This window comes from Osmerus mordax, chromosome 5 (genome assembly GCF_038355195.1).
Source record: "Osmerus mordax isolate fOsmMor3 chromosome 5, fOsmMor3.pri, whole genome shotgun sequence".
Lineage (NCBI taxonomy): Eukaryota > Metazoa > Chordata > Actinopteri > Osmeriformes > Osmeridae > Osmerus > Osmerus mordax.
The window spans coordinates 2,069,774-2,090,886 of record NC_090054.1 but is presented as its reverse complement, the minus strand read 5'-3'; the positions used below and the strand labels follow the sequence as shown (position 1 = coordinate 2,090,886).

Sequence of the window (21,113 nt, the reverse complement as noted above, 5' to 3'; positions counted from 1 at the left end):
AGTCATTTAGCAGACGCTCTTATCCAGAGCGACTTACAGTAAGTACAGGGACATTCCCCCCGAGGCAAGTGGGGTGAAGTGCCTTGCCCAAGGACACAACGTCAGTTGGCAGGGAATCGAACTGGCAACCTTCGGATTACTAGTCCGATTCCCTCACCGCTCAGCCACCTGACTCCCTCCCTCCCTTCAACAACATGGCTGCCATCAGTAGTATGTGTGTGTGTGTGTATATGTGTGTGTGTGTATGTGTATGTGTGTGTGTGTGAGTGAGGAGCAGCGGGGTTCCTCTATGTGCCTCATTCATCACACTCATTAGCTTCCCAAGGGTAAATATAAAACACACTCAAGCTCTCTCACACACACTCACTCTGTCACACACACACTCACTCTCTCACACACACACTCACTCACAAGCACACCCAGCAGGGTGTCTGCCTCTGTGACATTTGATCATCCATCTGAATCTGCAGTCTAATAACTGGGTCCTCTTCAACACACACATCACTCTGTCTCCTCTCTCTCCCTGTGCAGAACATCAAACACACACACACACACACATCCATAATACTTACAGCCTGGAGGCATCTAGGGTTTGTCGGCAATATCAGACTGACGGCTATGTCTTCTCTAAGGAGGTTGTGTGTGTGTGGTGTGTGTCGTGTGTGTGTGTGAGTGACATAGAGAGACTCTAGAGAGCAGGAGAGGTAAAAGGAGTGAGATTGATGACAGAGTGTCTGGAGGCAACATGGACCAATTCAGCTAAGCTAGCTCTAGTGGTCCTGGCTTTACCTGGAAGGCTAGTAAAATACACACACACACACATGTGCTCTCTCTCTCACACACACACACATGTACTCATACACAAAGTGAATGAGACGAGAGGATAAAGGTCGACACAGGGACAAGATGGATGCTCACCTTGCTGATCGTTGCAGGTTTTTCTATGTTTATCCATCTATCCCTCATTTCCTCCATCCCTCAATACATCCATCTACCCAGACATACCTGCATTCCTTCCATCCATGCATCAGTCAGTCTATCATTCCTTCCATCCATGCATCAGTCAGTCTATCATTCCTTCCATCCATGCATCAGTCAGTCTATCATTCCTTCCATCCATGCATCAGTCAGTCTATCATTCCTTCCATCCATGCATCAGTCAGTCTATCATTCCTTCCATCCATGCATCAGTCAGTCTATCATTCCTTCCATCCATGCATCAGTCAGTCTATCATTCCTTCCATCCATGCATCAGTCAGTCTATCATTCCTTCCATCCATGCATCAGTCAGTCTATCATTCCTTCCATCCATGCATCAGTCAGTCTATCATTCCTTCCATCCACGCATCAGTCAGTCTATCATTCCTTCCATCCACGCATCAGTCAGTCTATCATTCCTTCCATCCATGCATCCTTTCATTCATTGATCCAGTCCATCAACAGTCATATTGCACCGCTGACACTGTTAAGGACAAGAGCAGACTGCAGCGTATCATATGCACTGCTGAGAAGGGGATTGGTTGCAATCTGCCTACCCTCGAGGACCTGCACACCTCGAGGACCCTGAGGCGAGCGAGGAAGATTGTGGCCGACTCCTCCCACCCTGGACACTCTCTGTTCCAGCCACTCCCCTCTGATAGGACCAAAACCTCACGCCACAAGAACAGTTTCTTCCCATCTGCAGCTGGCCTCATCAACAAGGCCAAGGACTCCCACTGTCATTAACACTTTTATTTATATTTATCATTCTTATTTCCATCAAATGTCCATCAAAAGTCATATTGCACTGTCTTATAATAGTCATATTGCCATAACAGGCCCGTGTGACTGAACCACCTTTATCTGAGCCCTACTTACAATTAGCTACTGCACAAACATTTACAAATAGGATTTTTCCAGTTATGGAAAATCCACCCCTGACCCTGACCCCCGACCCTGACCCCCGACCCTGACCTGTGGTCTCGGTGGCGTCCAGGCTGCCGGCCAGCTGCTCCAGCAGGCGCACCCTGGCGGCGTTCCTGCGGTGCTTCTTGCCTTCGTAGTGCTGCTGAGCCATGAGGGGGTTGTTGAACCAGGCCCCACAGAGGCAGCAGTACTTCCCTGCCTCCCCGCCACCTCCCACAATCACCAGCGGGGGCAGCGGACAGCCAGGCCAGCCAGGGGGCAGGGGGGCCGGAGGGGCCGGGGGGGCAGGCTCGGAGGGCTGGGGGGTGGAGGGGGACGAGTCTGGAGAGAGGGGAGGAGGGGAGGGATGGTGGGGGGAGAATTGGGGGGGGGGGGGAGGGAACAAATGCAGCTGTCAGAAACTCTGGATTTAATGGTCTTCATGAGACAATTCAACGTGGAATGAATATTGAAGGAATGAATATTAAAACCGTTCGACATATAAAACAAAGACACACACAAGTTTGTATTGCTATTCTTGTGGGGACTCAAAATTCAGTCCTATTTAAAATGATCTTAAACCCTTCAGTCCTATTTAAAACCTTTAAACCCCTTAAACCCTCTTAAACACAAAAATATTTATACATATACAAATCAACACACACACACACACAATTACAGACACGTAAACACCAAGACATACATAACCACTATATGGGTAAAGTGAAGAGCCCTATAGAGACTGTGTGAAGCAGCACGTCTCCAGGCCTGATCTATCCAGCGACAAGGATCACGATGAGGGCACAGACACTCCAGACACCAGAATACTGGCTTATTTCCATTTCATTCATATTTCCACTCCTTCTTCTTCTCTTCTGCCCTCTTCTACCCTTTTCTCATCTTCTCTCCCCTCCTGTCCTGTGCTCACCTCCCCCTTTCTCCTCTCTCCTCTCCTCCTCCCCATCTCCCTTCTCCTCTCTTCTCTCCCCTCCTGTCCTGTGCTCACCTCCCCCTTTCTCCTCTCTCCTCTCCTCCTCCCTTCTCCTCTCTTCTCTCCCCTCCTGTCCTGTGCTCACCTCCCCCTTTCTCCTCTCTCCTCTCCTCCTCCCCTCCTCCCTTCTCCTCTCTTCTCTCCCCTCCTGTCCTGTGCTCACCTCCCCCTTTCTCCTCTCTCCTCTCCTTTTCCCTTCCTCCCTTCTCCTCTCCTCCTCTCTTCTCTACCCTCCTCCCTCTCCTCCTCTCTCGTCCTCTCCTCCTCTCTTCTCTACCCTCCTCCCTCTCCTCTCCTCCTCTCTCGTCCTCTCCTCCCTTCTCCTCTCCTCCTCTCTCCTCTCCTCTCCCCTCCTCCCTTCTATCCTCCTCCGCTCCTCTCATCCTCTCTTCTATCCTCTCCTCATCTCCACTTTCCTCTCCTCCTCTCTGCTCTCTTATCTCCCCTCCTCCCTCCCTCTTCTTTCCTTATCTCCTCTATTCTCTTCACCTCTGAAGTGAATGTCTTCTAGGGCGACCTACTCACAGGTTGCCATGGATACCACCCACTAATAGCCCTCAGGCGCCATTGTGACCAGGGGTACGATGCAGGGGTCACAGTAACCATGGACTGAGAGTGTGTGAGTGTGTAAGCGTGTGTGCATGTATATGTGTGTGTGTGTGTGTTTGTGAGTGTGTGTGTGTGCATGTCTGTGTTTGCCTGCATGAACGTGTGTGTTTGTCTGGATGTGTGTCTGTCAGTGATGCACTTTAATCTGACCACTTTTTTCAGTAACGAGTAATCTAACGCATTACTATTTCCAAACCAGTAATCAGATTAAAGTTACTTGTCCAAATCACTGTGCGTTACTATTTTGTAATTAATCGTAAAATATATATTTGATTTCTTCTTGCGTCTCTGTGAGTGAAGTCATGTAGACTATGTGACAATTAAGTCACGTTTTCAGCATGAGGGTCAGGTCACGTGTATATACATAGACCTACCACTACCTCCCAGTGACTCTGAGTCGCCACTTTACTCAAGCCCCTTTGCTCCGGTGCCGTCTCGATTTGATTATGTGACAAATAAGAAAGACAAATAAGATTAAATTCATGTTCTTTCTAAAAGTAATGGTTCGCAAATGATCTCAGATTTTCAGCGTTTTTTATGGTTTGTTTTTTCCCCCAAGTAGGCCTACGACTTGAGTCGTTTTTCCAAGGTAACTAAATTACTTTTTAGAGGAGTAATCAGTAATCAGATTACTTTTTCAAAGAAACTGTGGCAACACTGGTGTCTGTGTGTCTGACAGGTGGCTGAGCGGTGAGGGAGTCGGACTAGTAATCCGAAGGTTGCCAGTTCGATTCCCGGTCATGCCAACTGACGTTGTGTCCTTGGGCAAGGCACTTCACCCTACTTGCCTCGGGGGAATGTCCCTGTACTTACTGTAAGTCGCTCTGGATAAGAGCGTCTGCTAAATGACTAAATGTAAATGTAAACATTGAAAATGTTTGTGTGTGTGTGTGGGGGGTTAATTGCATTGCTAACACCTTTTCCCAGAGTTCCAAGCTGCTGTATGCTGTTCCCAGGTGCAGGCCTCCAGGATACGCACAGGTTATAACTAGTGCTGTCAAACGATGAAAATATTTAATCGTGATTAATCGCATTAATATCATAGTTAATCCCGCGATTAATCGCAATTAATCGCACATTTTTATCTATTCTAAATGTCCCTTGATTTCTTTTTGTCCCATTATTTTTTCTCATTGTATTGCTTTTATCAACATGGAAAAGTGGATCGGATTGCTTAGTGCTTTTTTTTTTTTAAACAACATTGCAATCGCCTGGCTTAGACGAGGGGGCGGAGAATTTGCATCAGCTATGTGCTTGGCCATCAACTGGTATTTCAGACTGGACGTGCTGCGATGATAGCTCAGTTCACAACGACAAAACACACAGATCACTTTGGTCTTGTCAATGGAACCATTTGGCAACTTTTTAAAAGTAAACTTTCCATTCAGAATCTTATTGGCATCAATTTCGGCGTCTCGCGCTCGCTATCCACTCTAAACGTAACGTTAGCCTACTACTCTTTAGCCGGCTCGCAAGCCCAAACAAGTGTGTGCGGTAGGCCTGTTGTTTTGTTTCCGGTCTAGCTAGATCCGGTGTGGTGTTGTAGTTTTTCTAACGTCAGCATAACATGTGAAAAAAACTACTAAGTTTGCTAGGCCAAAAACAACGTTAATCTTGCGCTAAAATAATTGCACTAGTTATAACACATGAAGATCCTAACCCTGAACACAACATGAAGACCCTAACCCCGAAGACAACATGAAGACCCTAACCCTAACCCCGAACACAACATGTAGACCCTAACCCTAACCCTGAACACAACATGAAGACCCTAACCCCGAAGACAACATGAAGAAACATTCAGGGAGATCTTGTTAGGTGTGTGGTGCTGGAGTATGAGGGGGGCAGCTGTTCTAACAATGTTCTGGTTGGTTACATGGAGCTCTCTTCCTTCTCCTAGTTACTGTATCCATGCGTGGTCGGTGATCCAGCTTTTAACCGACCACACACACAAACACACACACACACACTCACCCCCCCACCCACACACCCATCCACCCATCAGAAAACTCACCTATCTCTACCTCCCTCCACCTCTCTCCACCTCTCTCTGAGAGCAGGGGAGCTACAGCCTGTCTTCTCTGGAGAGGCAGATCTCTCTCTCTCTCTGTCTTTGTCTCTCCATCCTTCTCTTCCTTTGAACTATGTACAGTGGAGCAGAAGTAAACTGTTTTCACAGAGGGAGTGTGTGTGTGTGTGTGTTGGCATGCGAGGGGCGTGTGTGTTTTAGTGAGCATGTGTGTGACCGGGATTGCGTGTGTGGGGTTGCGAAGGGGGCATCTATGCTTTTTGCTCACTACCTCTCAAGGGCATCACTATCACACATGACCACGACTGTCTTTCACTGCGTACGTGTGTGTCTCCGAGTGTATATGTGTATGTGTCTCTGTGTGTGAGTTATTATGAAGGTTACTTTTGAGGCTAATCTCTCCTGAGTTTCTCATCCCTTCTCTCACTCGGCGCATACCTCTTCCTTTCCGTCTTTATTTTCCCTCCCTCCCCTCTCCTCCCCCTCCGCCTCCCTCCCTCCCCTCTCCTCCCCCTCCGCCTCCCTCCCTCCCCTCTCCTCCCCCTCCTTCTCTGCCTCCCTTCCCCCCTCTCCTCCCCCTCCTTCTCTGCCTCCCTACCCCCCTCTCCTCCCCCTCCTCGTCTGCCTCCCTCCCTCCCCTCTCCTCCCCCTCCTCCTCCCCCTCCCTCTCCTCCCCCTCCTCCTCTGCCTCCCTCCCCTCTCCTCCCGGTCCTTCTCTGCCTCCCTCCCCTCTCCTCCCCCTCCTCCTCTGCCTCCCTCCCTCCCCTCTCCTCTCCCCTCCTTCTCTGCCTCCCTCCCTCCCCCCCCCTCTCCTCCCCCTCCTCCTTTAACTCCCTCCCTCCCCTCTCCTCCCCCTCATCGTCTGCCTCCCTCCCCTCTCCTCCCCCCTCCTTCTCTGCCTCCCTCCCCTCTCCTCCCCCTCTTCCTCTGCCTCCCTCCCTTCCCCTCTCCTCCCCCTCCTCCTCTGCCTCCCTCCCTCCCCTCTCCTCCTCCTCTGCCTCCCTCCCTCCCCTCTCCTCCACCTCCTTCTCTGCCTCCCTCCCCTCCCCTCTCCTCCCCCTCCTCCTCTGCCTCCTCCCTCTCCTCTCTTCCCCTCCTCCTCCTGTGCCTCCCTCCCCTCTCCTCCCCCTCCTCCTCTGCCTCCCTCTCCTCCCCCTCCTCCTCTGCCTCCCTCCCTCTCCTCTCTTCCCCCTCCTCCTCTGCCTCCCTCCCCTCTCCTCCCCCTCCTCCTCTGCCTCCCTCCTTTATGTGTATGTGTCTCTGTGTGTGTGCCTACTTGAAGCAGAGCCACTGGTCTGAGTTATTATGAAGGTTACTTTTGAGGCTAATCTCTCCTGAGTTTCTCATCCCTTCTCTCGTCTGCCTCCCTCCCCTCTCCTCCCCCTCCTCCTCTGCCTCCCTCTCCTCCCCCTCCTCCTCTGCCTCCCTCCCTCCCCTCTCCTCCCCCTCCTTCTCTGCCTCCCTCCCCTCTCCTCCCCCTCTTCCTCTGCCTCCCTCCCTTCCCCTCTCCTCCCCCTCCTCCTCTGCCTCCCTCCCCTCTCCTCCTCTGCCTCCCTCCCTCCCCTCTCCTCCCCCTCCTTCTCTGCCTCCCTCCCCTCTCCTCCCCCTCCTCCTCTGCCTCCTCTCCTCCTCCCCTCCTCCTCTGCCTCCCTCCCTCCCCTCTCTTCCCCCTCCTCCTCTGCCTCCCTCCCCTCTCCTCCCCCTCCTCCTCTGCCTCCCTCCCCTCTCCTCCCCCTCCTCCTCTGCCTCCCTCTCCTCCCCCTCCTCCTCTGCCTCCCTCCCCTCTCCTCCCCCTCCTCCTGTGCCTCCCTCTCCTCCCCCTCCTCCTCTGCCTCCCTCCCCTCTCCTCCCCCTCCTCCTCTGCCTCCCTCCCCTCTCCTCCCCCTCATTCTCTGCCTCCCTCCCTCCCCTCTCCTCCCCCTCCTCCTCTGCCTCCCTCCCTCCCCTCTCCTCCCCCTCCTTCTCTGCCTCCCTCCCCTCTCCTCCCCCTCCTTCTCTGCCTCCCTCCCTCCCCTCTCTTCCCCCTCCTCCTCTGCCTCCCTCTCTTCCCCCTCCTCCTCTCCCCCCCCTCTCTTCCCCTCCTCCTCTTTCTCCCTCCTCCCTCCAGGTTCCCCTGTCACTTGAACCACGGGAAGTCCCCTTCTCTCCTGCACAGAAGTGACACAACTCCAAACTCCAAAGTAGAGCAAACTACAGTGAAGTTTTCAGCTTCTGTCGAAAGCAGTCCTTAATAAAACACTAAATGTGCTCATTTAGCGGACACATTAGATCCTAAGGCATGAACAGAGGGGGTTTGAACTTGTGACGTCTTAATTGGGAGATACTGAGCTAAAGCTACACCCATCCCTGATTCTCCTTTCAACCATCCTCTCAGATGGACTAGCTCAGAAGTTACTGTTTAGTCTGGTATCACACTGTTTCGTGTTAATAAACATGGAGCAATTGATCCATTGAATCTTGTCCCAGATTGTCTGACTGGTTCGATAGATTAATTTTTGTGTGTTGTTGAGCACAAAACAGCTTGAAACTGCAGCTACATAATCTAGTATCTTCTACATGCTACACCCTCTAGTATCTGCTACATGATACATAATCTAGTGTCAGAATCAGAATCATAATGGGTTTTATTTGCCATGAAAGTTTGCACAGACAAGGAATTTGCTTTGGCAGGAAGGTGCAAACATTAAACATATAGGAATCTAAAATTTAAATATGAGGACTAACTATACTAAGGGTACATAATTAGCAATACTAAGTGGAATTAGATTAAAATAAACTATACAATAAAATATAAAATATAGTATAAATTGCAGTAATTTACAATATAAAATACAAAAAATACAATATTACAAAAAATCTGCTATATGATACATAATCTAGTATCTGCTACATGATACATAATCTAGAATCTGATACATGATACATCCTCTAGTATCTGTTACATGATACATAATCTAGTATCTGCTACATGATACATAATCTAGTATCTGCTACATGATACATAATCTAGTATCTGCTACATGATACATCAGTTCTGGAGAACATTCCTACACCTCCACGCCATCCCTGTTGAAGAATTCCACTTTTGTACCATTGTCTCTGCAGATAACTTGGTGAGTTCTGTTGCCACGAGTGCCAAGTTGTGTTTAAGTGTGTGTGCCTGTGTGTTTGTGTTACTCTCTGTCAGACAGTCATATAGACGGACAGACAGACAAACAGACAGACAGACAGACAGACGGACGGACGGAGGGACAGACAGACATACACACAGACAGGCAGACAGACAGGCAGACGGACGGACAGACAGACAGAAAGACAGGCAGACAGACAGACAGACAGACAGACAGAAAGACAGACATACACACAGACAGGCAGACAGACAGACAGACAGACAGACAGGCAGACGGACAGACAGACAGAAAGACAGGCAGACAGACAGACAGACAGACAGACAGACAGGCAGGCAGGCAGGCAGGCAGGCAGGCAGACATACGGATGGACAGACGGACAGGCAGACAAACAGACTGGGTGTTACCTGTGGGTGTGGGGCTGGACGAGGCTGTAGGGAGGCTGGGTGAGGATGTAGGGAGGCTGGGGGTCTCTCCCACCACCAGACGGAGTCTCTTAGCATGGGTCTTTCCCTGGTAGTGAGACTGGGCCACGATCGCCGATGTGAAGAACATGTTACACAAGGTACAACACTTATTACTGTCCACCTCTGTCTCTGCACTGCCCTGGAGGAGAGGAGGACAGGAGGAGGAGGAGAGAGGAGAGGATGGGCGGGGACGGGAGAAGAGGAGGAGATGGGAGGAGGAAGGAGGAAAGAGGACGGGAGAGAAGGAGAGGATGAGAGGAGAAGATGGGAGGGGAGGGGAGGAGAGGAGGGGAGAGAGAGGAGAGGACAGGAGAGGAGGAGGGGAGAGGAGAGATGGATAGGGGAGGAGAGGGGGAGGGGAGAGGAGATGAGGGAGTGGAGGGGAAGAAGAGAGGGGAGGGGAGTGGAGGAGATGAAAGGGGAGGAGAGAGGAGAAAAGGGGATGGGAGGAGAGAGGAGAAACAAAGGAGAATACATGAGAACTAGTGAAGCAGTGGCATTTGAGTTGAACTGTGGAGGAGAAAGAGGGATGAAAGGAGGGAGGGAGGAAACTCACCTCTACGTTTCTGCCTATAAAGAAGACAGGGGTGTAGAGAAGAGGATGAACTGGATTAGAGGCCAAGGGAGGACAGAAGAAGATGGCCCATTATGTATTAACTTTGGAGCATCGCCAAAGAGAACTCTCTCTCTCGTCTCTTACTCTCTCTCTCTTCTCTACCTCCCTCTCTTTCTCTCTCTTGCTCTCCTTTCTCTCTCTCTAGTTCTCTCAATGTTCAGTTCCAAACTCTCCTCATCCCTCGTTCTCTCCTCTCTCTGTCTCTCCGCATCAGGCTCTCTTTCTAAGTATCTCTTCACCTATTCTTTCATCTCCTTGCTCACACTGTGATTCCAGCTTCTATCTCTGTTTTCCACTCTCTCCCACTCTCTTTGTTTCTCTCTCAGTTCCTCTCTCCTCCTTTTTTCTCCTCACCTTCCTGTCTTTACCTCTCTCACCTCCTCTCCCTTTTCATATCTCTCTCTCTCTCTCTCTCTCTCTCTCTCTCTCTCTCTCTCTCTCTCTCTCTCTCTCTCTCTGCCTTCTCTTTTATCTAAGTGTCACATCTGGTTGGAGCAGAGAAATTTCAGAGGCAATAAAGTGCAATAATAGAAATGTGTGTTCCGTAGATACTGTCTGTCTGAGTGTGTGTGTGTGTGTGGTGTGTGTGTGTATGTGTGGTTCAGTGTGTGTGTGTGTATGTATGTGGGGGGGGGTGTATGGGGTGTGTTTGTGTGGCTACGTATGTGTGTGTGTATGTGTGGTTGTGGGTGTGTGTGTGGGGTGTGTGTGTATGTGTGGTTATGTATGTGGTGTGTGTGTGTGTGTGTGTGTGTGTGGGGGGGTGTACTACATGTGTGTCAGGGCAGGTTAACGTCATAGAGAATGGATGTCTGAGTTGAGGACACCTTCAAGGCTTGTCTTTCACCTCCTTCCCTCCTTCCCTCCCCCTTTTCCATCCATCCCCCATCCTCCCTTTCCAGTCCCTTCCACCCCTCCCTCCCTACTCCCCTCCCACCTCTCGTCCCTCTTGTCTTTCTCCTTGTCATTTCTGCTTTTGGTTCCCCTCAGTCTCTGTCTCTCATTCTCTCTATCAACTTCTCCCTAATTCTACCACAGCATGGGCTGTCTGGGTGGTCTCCTGGATGTGTGGGTGTGTGTGGGTGTGTGCGGGTGGGTGTGTGTGTGGGTGTGTGTGGGGGTGTGTGACGGTGTGTGGGTGTGTGTGTTGGCGTGTGTGTGTGTGCGTGGGTGTGCATGTGTGTGGGTGTGTGTGGGTGTGTCTGTTGGTGTGTGTGTTGGTGTGTGTTGGTGTGTGTGTGTTGGTTTGTGTATGTGTCTCCTCAGGGACAGTCTCAGTGTCTCTCCTGGTTTCCAGATGAAGCAGTTATCTGTATTGGCAGGTTATTTTCCCCCCTGAGGGAATGACACAGACATCTACTTCTCCCCTCCACTCCTCCTCCTCCCCTCTTCTACCTCTCCTCTCCTTTTTTCTCCTTTTATTTCCTGCCCTCTCATTGCCTCCACTACCCAACTCCTCTACTCTCCTCCTCTCTTCTACTCCTTACCTCCTCCCCATCTCCTCTCCTCTCTCCTTCACTCTACCCCTCCTTCATTCTCCTCCTCTCCTCTCCTTGTAATCTTCTCTCTTATTTTTCTCCTCTTCACTTGCCGTCCCCCCCGTCGTGATCATGTTAGGGTAGCTGTGCTTTGAACCAACTATTTTCCCCTTCCCATCATTTTCCTCTTTCTTTTTTCTTTCTTTCTTTCTTTCTTTCTCTCTCTCTCTCTCTCTCTCTCTCTCTCTCTCTCTCTCTCTCTCTCTCTCTCTCTCTCCCTCCCTCCCTCCCTTCCCCCCCTCCCTCCCTCCCTCCCTCCCTCCCTCTCTCTCTCTCTCTCTTTCTCTCTCTGTGTTAGTATCTGTGTGTGTGTGTGTTAGTATCTGTGTGTGTTAGTATGTGTGTACGTGTGTTAGTATCTGTGTGTGTGTGTGTTAGTATCTGTGTGTGTGTGTGTGTTATACTCTCCTCTCCTTCCCCTCTCCTGGACTAAGTGTAATCACTGATAAACAGCCACAAGAAGGTGTGTCAATGTCTGTGAGTGTGTTTGAGTACGCTCATGCACAAGTGTGTATATATGAGTGTGTGTGTGAGTGTGTGTGTGTGTGACAGCCAGGAGGGACATCTGAAGATGCGACAGCTCGCTATGATTGTTTAAATAGTATCCCTTCCTGTATCTCTCTCTCGTATTCTCTCTCTCTTTCTCTGTTTCTTGCTCTGTTTCTCTCGAATTCTCTTGTTGCCCCTCTATTCCCAAAGTCTCTCCCTCTCTCTCTCACACACACACACACACACACACACACACACACACACACACACACACACACACACACACACACACGCACACACAAAGCTGCTCAGTCTGATTTACATGTGACCTATATGGGGTGTGTGTGTCTGTGTGTGTGCATGCATGTGTGTGTGCCTGTGTGTGTGCATGCATGTGTGTGCGCCTGGCTTCTCCCTCTTACTCCACCTAACAATAGACTTCTTGTTAAGTGTGTTTGTCACCTTCTCTCTCTCCTTCTGTATCTCTCTTCCTCTCCTTCTTTTTCTCCCGGTTCACCTGGGTGTGAATTAATTCCAAAAATACACACTCATGCATTGCGACACACACACACTCCTCTAGAGTTGGAGACTGAAAAAGTGTAAATTAAAGAAATGATAGTCCAATTAGAATAGAAGAGAAACAAAAAATGTTCATCCGGCTTTTTCTGTTGCTCCTTTCAAACACACACCATTGTTCTCTCTCATCCTCTGTGTCTCTCTTTCTGTGTCTCTCTTCCTCCCAGGTGAATGAAGAGGCCAGGTAGACGGAGAGATGAGAGGAGGAGAGCGACGGGAGGAGGGGAAAGGGGAGGGAGAGGGGGATGACGAAGGCAAGAAAAACAGATCAACTTGATTCTTTCATCTGGGAACACCTTTCTGACCTACTTTCTCTGCGTATGTTGTGGGACAAGCACTCCCAACTCTCTCTCTCTCTACACACACAGACGCACGCACGCACACACACAGAGTTGATAGCCTTTTCTTAGTCCCGTCCAGGCCCTAGGAAACCAAGGATGAAAAAGAGAGAGAGAGAGAGGGAGAGAGAGATAGAGAGAGAGGAAGAGAAAGACAGAGAGAGAGAGAGAGAGAGAGAGAGAGGGATATATAGAGAAAAAGAGGGAGAGAGAGGGAGAGAGACATAGAAGAGAGAAAGAGCAAAAGAGAGAGAGAGATAAAGAAAGAAAGAGAGAACACGAGGGAGAGAGAGAGAGAGAGAGGGAGAGAGACAAAGAGAGAGAGACAGAGAGAAAACAAGGGAGAGAGAGAGAGAGAGAGACCAGAACAGAGGAGATACAGCACCTGCAGTGATCAGTGATCATGTGACCAGCAATGCAGGCAGCAACAAGAAGATGTCGCTATATGTGTGTATGTGAGTGTGTGTATATTGTATGTCTCTGTATGTGTGTATAGTATATGTGTGTGTGTTCTGCTGGACTGTGTCCATCTCTGGCTCACAGCTTCAGTTTGCTGCTCACTTAGTTTGGTCAGATTTATATTCCACCAGCTGTGTCCTCAAACAGGGAGTGTGAACTGTGAGTGTGTATTTGCGTGTGTCTTTGGGGACGAGTGAGAAAGTAGAGCACACAAGCTGTGCTATGATACAACTGTCACACACACATGCAGAGACACACACACTCACTCACTCTCTCACACACACACACTCACACTCTCTCACACACTCACACACACACACACACACACATGCAGAGACAGTACCGGGTTGTCTGGTCTCAGTCTCTTGGAAGGAGGGCCTCCGTCCTCAGGGTGGAGCATGTAGAACAGGCGCACCTTGTTAGCATGCTTCTTACTCTGGAGGAGAGAGAGAGGAAGGGAGGGAGGGAAGGAGGGGGAGAGAGAGGGAGGGATGGAGGGAGGGAGGGAAGGAAGGAAGGAGGGGGAGAGAGAGGGAGGGAGGGAGGGAGGGGGAGAGGGGGAGAGAGAGAGAGACAGAGAGAGAGAGAGAGAGAGAGAGAGAGAGAGAGAGAAGGAGGGAGGGGGAAAGAGAGAGGGAGGGAGGGAGAGAGGAGGGGAGGTTGAGGAGAAAGAAGAGGAGACATTACAGTTTTTAACAAGCATGAAAATCCTGACTACTCCTGCTAAGGTCTGGATATTAAGAAACTATGAGAGGCCGTCTAGGGCGAAATTCCTGAAAAACGTGCTCCTCCACATGCACTCATCACTTGTGCTACCCCATGAAACAGTCATACACATGCACTTATCAGTTATTCTTGAGCACTGTTATACTGATCATGCCAATACATCTAGAACTAGAGAGGGTACAATTTCTGGGGAAATTGTAGGGTGTGCTTGCTTGCGTCGGTTGCACAGGGGTCCGTTTTTTAATGACATTTTTACAACTGATATTTCTGTATCTTTTATATAAAAATGCATAGGGCCTACTTATTATTTATAAAGATTACATAGATTTAAAAGCATCTTTTTTTTGCTACTCATTTACAACTCAAAATACGAGTGAAGTGTAGAATGAAATATGATGTCTTCTCATTTCCCCTGCAAGAGGCAGCCTCATAGCTGAATCAAAACGAATACATTTGGCAGACCGGTGTAAAAATTGACCTAATCTCTATGACTTAAACGTCCTTTTAAGTTTTCCCTTCTCGTGATATTTTCAGGCATTTAGCCTACTCATATTGCATTCATTCATTAATAAAGAACCCCCTTTGAAGATCATTCTACGACGTTACCGGCAGTAGAAGATGGAATCGCGATTCAAACAGTACCATCTGCTAACTGAAAATATGCCCCCAAAAACGTAAATAAGCTTGACATTTATTTAGTGGAAAATCGCTCATTCATAAAAATCTCACTGGTAGCGATCATTGTCAGTAACAACGCAAAATGCGATATAGCCCTGTGTGGAGAAGCTGCCCCGGTAAATTCTACCAGTACAGTATAGTACTAGACTACTGCTGTGTTCGTCTTGGTAGCGATTGCGTTGGTTGAATTCGATGTAACGTTCCGTTGTACGGTTTAGGCTGAAATTAATTATTTTCATGAACAGATTGACAAAGTTTAGGCTGTGGCAATGAAGTTCAGGTTAGTAGTCAGATAGTTTCACCTATTGAAAGACTTTTGATTTAAGTAAGGGGAGTGCCGAACATGTTCTGTCGCCGTTTGACTTCCTAAACAGCTGTGTACATGTTTTTGTAGTGTGTCTCGCGTAGGCTACAGCGTTGCAGTGAGCAACACTGGTTTGAAACCACAGGTAATGATAATTTCACCAACAAATCGTTTACTTGTGATGTAATGTCATAATAAATCCTACAGCGAAAATGTATTTGTGAGGAATGTTTATTTTAACAATTGAAAACATCATATACCACTGTGTTGCCCGGGCAACAGAGGCTAATATCATGATGCTAATGCTTCAGTGAAATAGTAGACTACCGTTTCCGAAAGTAGATGTGGGCCTACTTCCTTAATAATATCAGCTAATATTGTACATTACATTTCATAATAGTGTTTCACATCACAAAGTAAAATGAGTAAATAGTTATCACCCTGGCCTCTTTGCTTGTGGCGTTTCTGCAGCTGCCTTGCAGTAAAGCTATAGTTAGCCTAGCTATCCCCCAAGTTAACAGATGCGAAACTAATGTTCTGCACGTGTGTTTTCGTGACGTTAGTGACGTAGTGACGTTAGTAACGTCAGTGACTGTGGCTAGCAAATTAGCCACCGTTAGCTTGACTTTTCACCACAAAAACTTAACTTGAGCCTAAACCATGCAACGGGACGTAAATAAAATACAAGCAACTCAATTGCTACCAAGATGAAACCTTTGACACCTAAGTTGTCTATGTAAGCCAAATATTTCCGAAGATTTAGGGGGCAAAAATAAATAAAAATAATGATATATATGTGAGAGAACAAAGATTGTGCCCTTGCCGAAGGCAAAGCACACCCAATCAACACATTAAAATTTGTCATTTTCATTAGTAATTTATTAATTTAGAAGAGAGTGAGGTGGGGGAGAGAGAGAGAAGGGGGAGAGAGAGAAGGGAGGGGAGAGAGAGAAGGGAGGGAAGACAGTGAGAATGGAGGGGAGAGAGAGAGAAGGGGGGAGAGAGAGAGAAGAGGGGAGAGAGAGAAAAGGGGGGGAGAGAGAGAAGGGGGAGAGAGAGAGAGAAGAGGGGAGAGAGAGAGAAAAAGGGAGGGAAGAGAGCGAGAAAGGAGGGAAGAGAGCGAGAGAGGTGGGGGGAGAGAAAGAGAGAGAAGGTGGGAGAGAGAAAAAGACAAGGGGGGAGAGGAGACAACCTTCCGGTTTTTCCGGAAGTCGCTGTAAAAGGAAGGCAGAGGGTACTTTTATACCTCAGCCCGTTTGCTGCTTTAGATTGGAAAAGAAAAACAAGAGGGGCAACTTTGCTTCTGTAATGATATGGGGAGGAAATATTGGCTAGTTAAAGTTGGAAATACATTCATAGATTCAAACTCGAAGCAATAATTAAGTACAAGAACGTTGTTAAAACACAAACGGCACCTCTTTCCAACTGTAGTGATATAGACATCGAGCTACAACCTCGTTTTCATGAAAACGAGTCTTCCTCCGAGCTGAACAAATTACAATGCTTTCTATGTGCAGCCGGTTAAGTCTGCGAAGTGCAAAGCCGAACAGCGATACAACAAACATATTACAGTTTTTCTCAATTGTTTACACACAAATACTGGTACTTGAGACACAATGACCACAACATGTAACTCATGCACCAACCCCATGAACTAATTCTGCTAAACTACAAGCACAATTCCTGCTTTACACTCAAATTGCAGTTCTAAAACACGCTTTTTTCAAAACACTACACACAATTCTCTGCATTTGGCACAATTTTCATGAAGAAAATCTTTTGTTTTCACAAGGAACACACTGCCATTCAAATACGCACACTGACTCATCGCATGGACAAACATCTGTCACACAGTTTTACAATTAGCAATCAGAGCTTTAGCATAAAAGGGCAACAGGTGACCTCTTCTGTTTTTGAGCAATGGATGCCAACATTGGAAACAGAGGCAGAGGCAGAGGAGTGAAAGTAAGAGGAGGAGGAAAGCCAAGGACCATAATCTCTGATGAGATCCGAGACGCTTTGGTTGACCATGTAGTCAACCATGGTCTAACAATGAGGGAGGCTGGGCAAAGAGTACAGCCAAATTTGAGCAGGTACAATGTAGCATCCATCATCCGGACTTTCCAAAATGAGAATAGGTAAGAAATCTACTCTCACTACAAAATTGCAGTAGGCCTACTGCATATCAATACAGTACTCAATGAGTACAGTAGTACAGTATTGCCTGTGGACTGTTCTGTATGACTGTAAAAATAAAGTATGTTTCAAGTATTTGGAAAATGTATTCCTACTTTGTATTCCTACACAGTATTTACAGTATTTTACTATTTGTTTGGCAGAACTGAAAGATTACCAACACAAGGTGGTCGGGAACGTCTTCTGTCTCCTAAATAGGAAACTGAAATCATGAACATGGTCCTAGAAAATAACGCCATAACATTACGGCAAATTCAAAGAAAAATAATAGAGTAATAATGTAACTGTATACACTATACAGTAAATTATTCTGTTATTTTGTATGTAGACCACTGTATGTGCAACTTTGTGTTGGTTGGGATGTACACTGTGTACATTTGTGTGTGTGTGTTTTTCTGGGAAAAATACGTAAAATATATTTGTTACCGTGTATTTCTGTGTTCTGAGTATAAAAACAATATTTTCAAATATTTTACAACACACTTATGTATGTACTATCTGTAGTAAGTGTAACACTGAACAAAAAAAGGCCTAACTCACTATGATGAATGAAGAAGAAGTGTTTTCCATTCATCATAGTGTTTTACATTGAGCACATCAGTGTTCAAATGGTTCTTATAAATGTCTATTCATATGATGGTTTGTGTTTGTCATTTGAAAACAAAAATACAATTTTAAGATTAAATAACATTGTTTTGAATGTTAAGTTTAATTTTGCAGGAGAAGTGAGGGGTTTTGCCCATTGTGTGTGTGTTTTTTGTATTTGTGTGTAGAGTTCTGAGAGTATGAGGTATGCATTCAGAAAATGTGTGTAACCAATCGAGAAAAACTGTAAATAACTGTTACACTTGCACAATGTCACCAAATGCACTTGACACATCAATGGCCTCCTGCTGGCTAAAGACTACGGCAAAAAAATACAAATGTTGCCACATTATTTTATGCTGCATCGGCTGTTGGAATTACAAGTTGCCTACATATTGCTTATGCCATGTTACCATGCCAGCCTTAAATGTGAAAAAGGAAAGCTCATGGAGGTGAAAGGCTTGGTGACCGGTGCGCGTCTGGCTTCGCAGCATGTGTCCCAGGAGTAAATCAGGCATCGACGTACTGTAGCTATCCATTACAAAATGCAGATATATTTAATGTATGTGGTTGTTTATTTAGGTAGGCTAAATAGTTTAACCATGCGTGCTGTGACTTCAAAACATGTGCAGTTTCCAAAAAACGCATGTGGAGGAGCAAGTTTTTCAGGAATTTCGCCCTAGACGGCCTCTCATAAGAAACGTTTTCTCTGAGCTGATTACTGTAAAAGACTAATGTTCTCCCTTCACATGTGCTCACAGGAACGCACTCTCCCTCCCCCCCCCCCCCTCTCTCTCTCTCTCTCTCTCTCTCTCTCTCTCTCTCTCTCTCTCTCTCTCTCTCTCTCTCTCTCTCTCTCCCCCTCTCCCTCCTCTCTCCCTCCCCCTCTCTCCCCTCTCTTTCCCTCCCCCTTTCTCTCCACTCTGTCCCTCCACCCTCTCTCTCTATCTCTGTCCACTCTCTCCTTCTCCAGTTTGAAGCAACAATGGAGATGGAGGGAAAGATGGAAGGATGGGGAGAGACAGAGATGATAGGAGGAAAGAGAGATGGAGAGATGATAGGGGGAAAGAGAGAGGGAGAGATGAAAGGAGGGAGAGATAAAAGGATGGGGAGAGATGCAAGGGTGGGAGGAGAGAGAGAGAATGAGAGCATAATAAGACGTAACAGAAGCTTGATTAATGGAGGTGAACAGTATTCCCATGATGACACTGGGAGTGAAGGACGCTGAGAAAACATTCAATATCCCAGTCCTCCAGTCCTTCTGTCCTCCAGTCCACCAGTCCTCCCAGTCCTCCAGTCCTCCCAGTCCTCCAGTCCTCCAGTCCTCCCAGTCCTCCGAGTCCACCAGTCCTCCAGTCCTCCAGTCCTCCCAGTCCTCCAGTCCTCCAGTCCTTCCATTCCTCCCAGTCCTCCCAGTCCTCCAGTCCTCCAGTCCTCCCAGTCCTCCAGTCCTCTCAGTCCTCCAGTCCTTCTGTCCTCCAGTCCACCAGTCCTCCCAGTCCTCCCAGTCCTCCCAGTCCTCTCAGTCCTCCAGTCCTCCAGTCCTCTCAGTCCTCCAGTCCTCCGAGTCCTCCAGTCCTCCAGTCCTCCCAGTCCTCCCAGTCCTCCAGTCCTCTCAGTCCTCCAGTCTTCCCAGTCCTCCAGTCCTCTCAGTCCTCCAGTCCTCCAGTCCTCTCAGTCCTCCAGTCCTCCCAGTCCTCCAGTCCTCCCAGTCCTCCAGTCCTCCAGTCCTCCCAGTCCTCCAGTCCTCCCAGTCCTCCCAGTCCTCTCAGTCCTCCAGTCCTCCCAGTCCTCCCAGTCCTCCAGTCCTCCAGTCCTCCATTCCTCTCAGTCCTCCAGTCCTCCCAGTCCTCTCAGTCCTCCAGTCCTCCCAGTCCTCCCAGTCCTCCAGTCCTCCCAGTCCTCCAGTCCTCTCAGTCCTCCAGTCCTCCCAGTCCTCCCAGTCCTCTCAGTCCTCCAGTCCTCCAGTCCTCCCAGTCCTTCCAGTCCTCCCAGTCCTTCAGTCCTCTCAGACCTCCAGTCCTCCCAGTCCTCCAGTCCTCCCAGTCCTCCCAGTCCTCCAGTCCTCCAGTCCTCCCAGTCCTCCAGTCCTCCCAGTCCTCCCAGTCATCCAGTCCTCCCAGTCCTCCAGTCCTCCCAGTCCTCCCAGTCCTCCAGTCCTCCAGTCCTCCCAGTCATCCAGTCCTCCCAGTCCTCCAGTCCTCCAGTCATCCAGTCCTCCCAGTCCTCCAGTCCTCCAGTCCTCCAGTCCTCCCAGTCCTCCCAGTCCTCCAGTCCTCCCAGTCCTCCAGTCCTCCAGTCCTCCCAGTCCTCTCAGTCTTCCAGTCCTCCCAGTCCTCCCAGTCCTCCAGTCCTCCCTGTCACGACGTGAGGTGGGGTTGGACCCAAACGCAGGGGAGTCGGCAGGCATGGCAGAAACAAGGGTTTTATTTCTCAAAAACGGGAACAGATAGTTCTACTACTCACACGGACAGGTATGGTAAGGACAAGGAAACACTAGGGCAGGACAAAAAACTGAAACCGGGGGGGGCACGGCTGTGACACTCCCAGTCCTCCAGTCCTTCCAGTCCTCCCAGTCTTCCCAGTCCTCCCAGTCCTCCAGTCCTTCCAGTCCTCCCAGTCTTCCCAGTCCTCCCAGTCCTCCAGTCTTCCCAGCAGCAGGGACACAAGACCACTTCAACCCTTCTCTCTCCCCACTCATCAAACCACTTGTTCCCCTATCAACTTGTTCCACAAAAACTGAGCCATCAGGAGAGAGAGACCCTGCATCCAGAGAGCGAGACAGATAGAGAGAGACAGATAAAGACACAGAGAGAGAGCAAGAGAGACAGATAGAGCGAGACAGAAAGAGAGACAGATAAAGACACAGAGAGAGAGCAAGAGAGACAGAGAGAGAGAGAGAGACAGACAGAGAGAGAGACAGAGGGCCTCATGTACTAACGCTTTTGCGCCCACTTCAGGCGTATTTGTTTCGCAATTTGTGCGTAAAAGCATGGCGAGGTATGTACAAACATGCCGCACTGAGGTAAAAGCGCAGATTGCCTGTTGCGGGAACTGAAAATGGCAAATTGCGCCTTTCCGTGTCATGCATATGCATTCACGGGAGGGTCAAGGGGAAAGTGGGAGTTTCCCATAAAGAGATGGGAGGGGATGCGTAAAGTGCGCCTAATTATGAATTCCGCGGTATGTACAAAAACCGCCTGTAAAAGCGCACCTCTATTTTGCGGTGAAAATTCTCCGCCTTTTAAAAGCAGGCATAAACCAGGATGCGCATATGCCTCTTGGTGAAATGGCAGCCGTAACCCGAGCAAAACGAAGACATAGGCCAAAGGATTTTTGCCACAAGGATAAGACTTTTTGAGTTGAGTGAACACGAAATCGTTACGCTTTACAGATTAAACAGCCATGCAATATTACAGTTACTGAAAGAAATCAAAGATTACATCGAATCTCTGACTCAGCGTTCACATTCCATTCCAGCAGTTGTTAAACTCCTCGCT

At 48.4% G+C, this 21,113-nt stretch overlaps 1 protein-coding gene across 2 annotated transcripts in view; it reads right to left on the bottom strand.

Moving 5' to 3' along the window:
- zgc:171482 (zinc finger protein) overlaps window positions 1–21,113 on the bottom strand; it is a 69,419-nt gene that overhangs the window by 20,167 nt on the left and 28,139 nt on the right. For both annotated transcript variants that reach the window (XM_067236501.1, XM_067236500.1), the window contains exons 3-5: window positions 13,468–13,560; window positions 9,049–9,247; window positions 1,954–2,226 (exon numbers count right to left, since the gene is read on the bottom strand). In XM_067236501.1, the coding sequence (XP_067092602.1) occupies window positions 1,954–2,226; window positions 9,049–9,247; window positions 13,468–13,560 (565 nt within the window). The remainder of the gene's footprint in view (window positions 1–1,953; window positions 2,227–9,048; window positions 9,248–13,467; window positions 13,561–21,113) is intronic.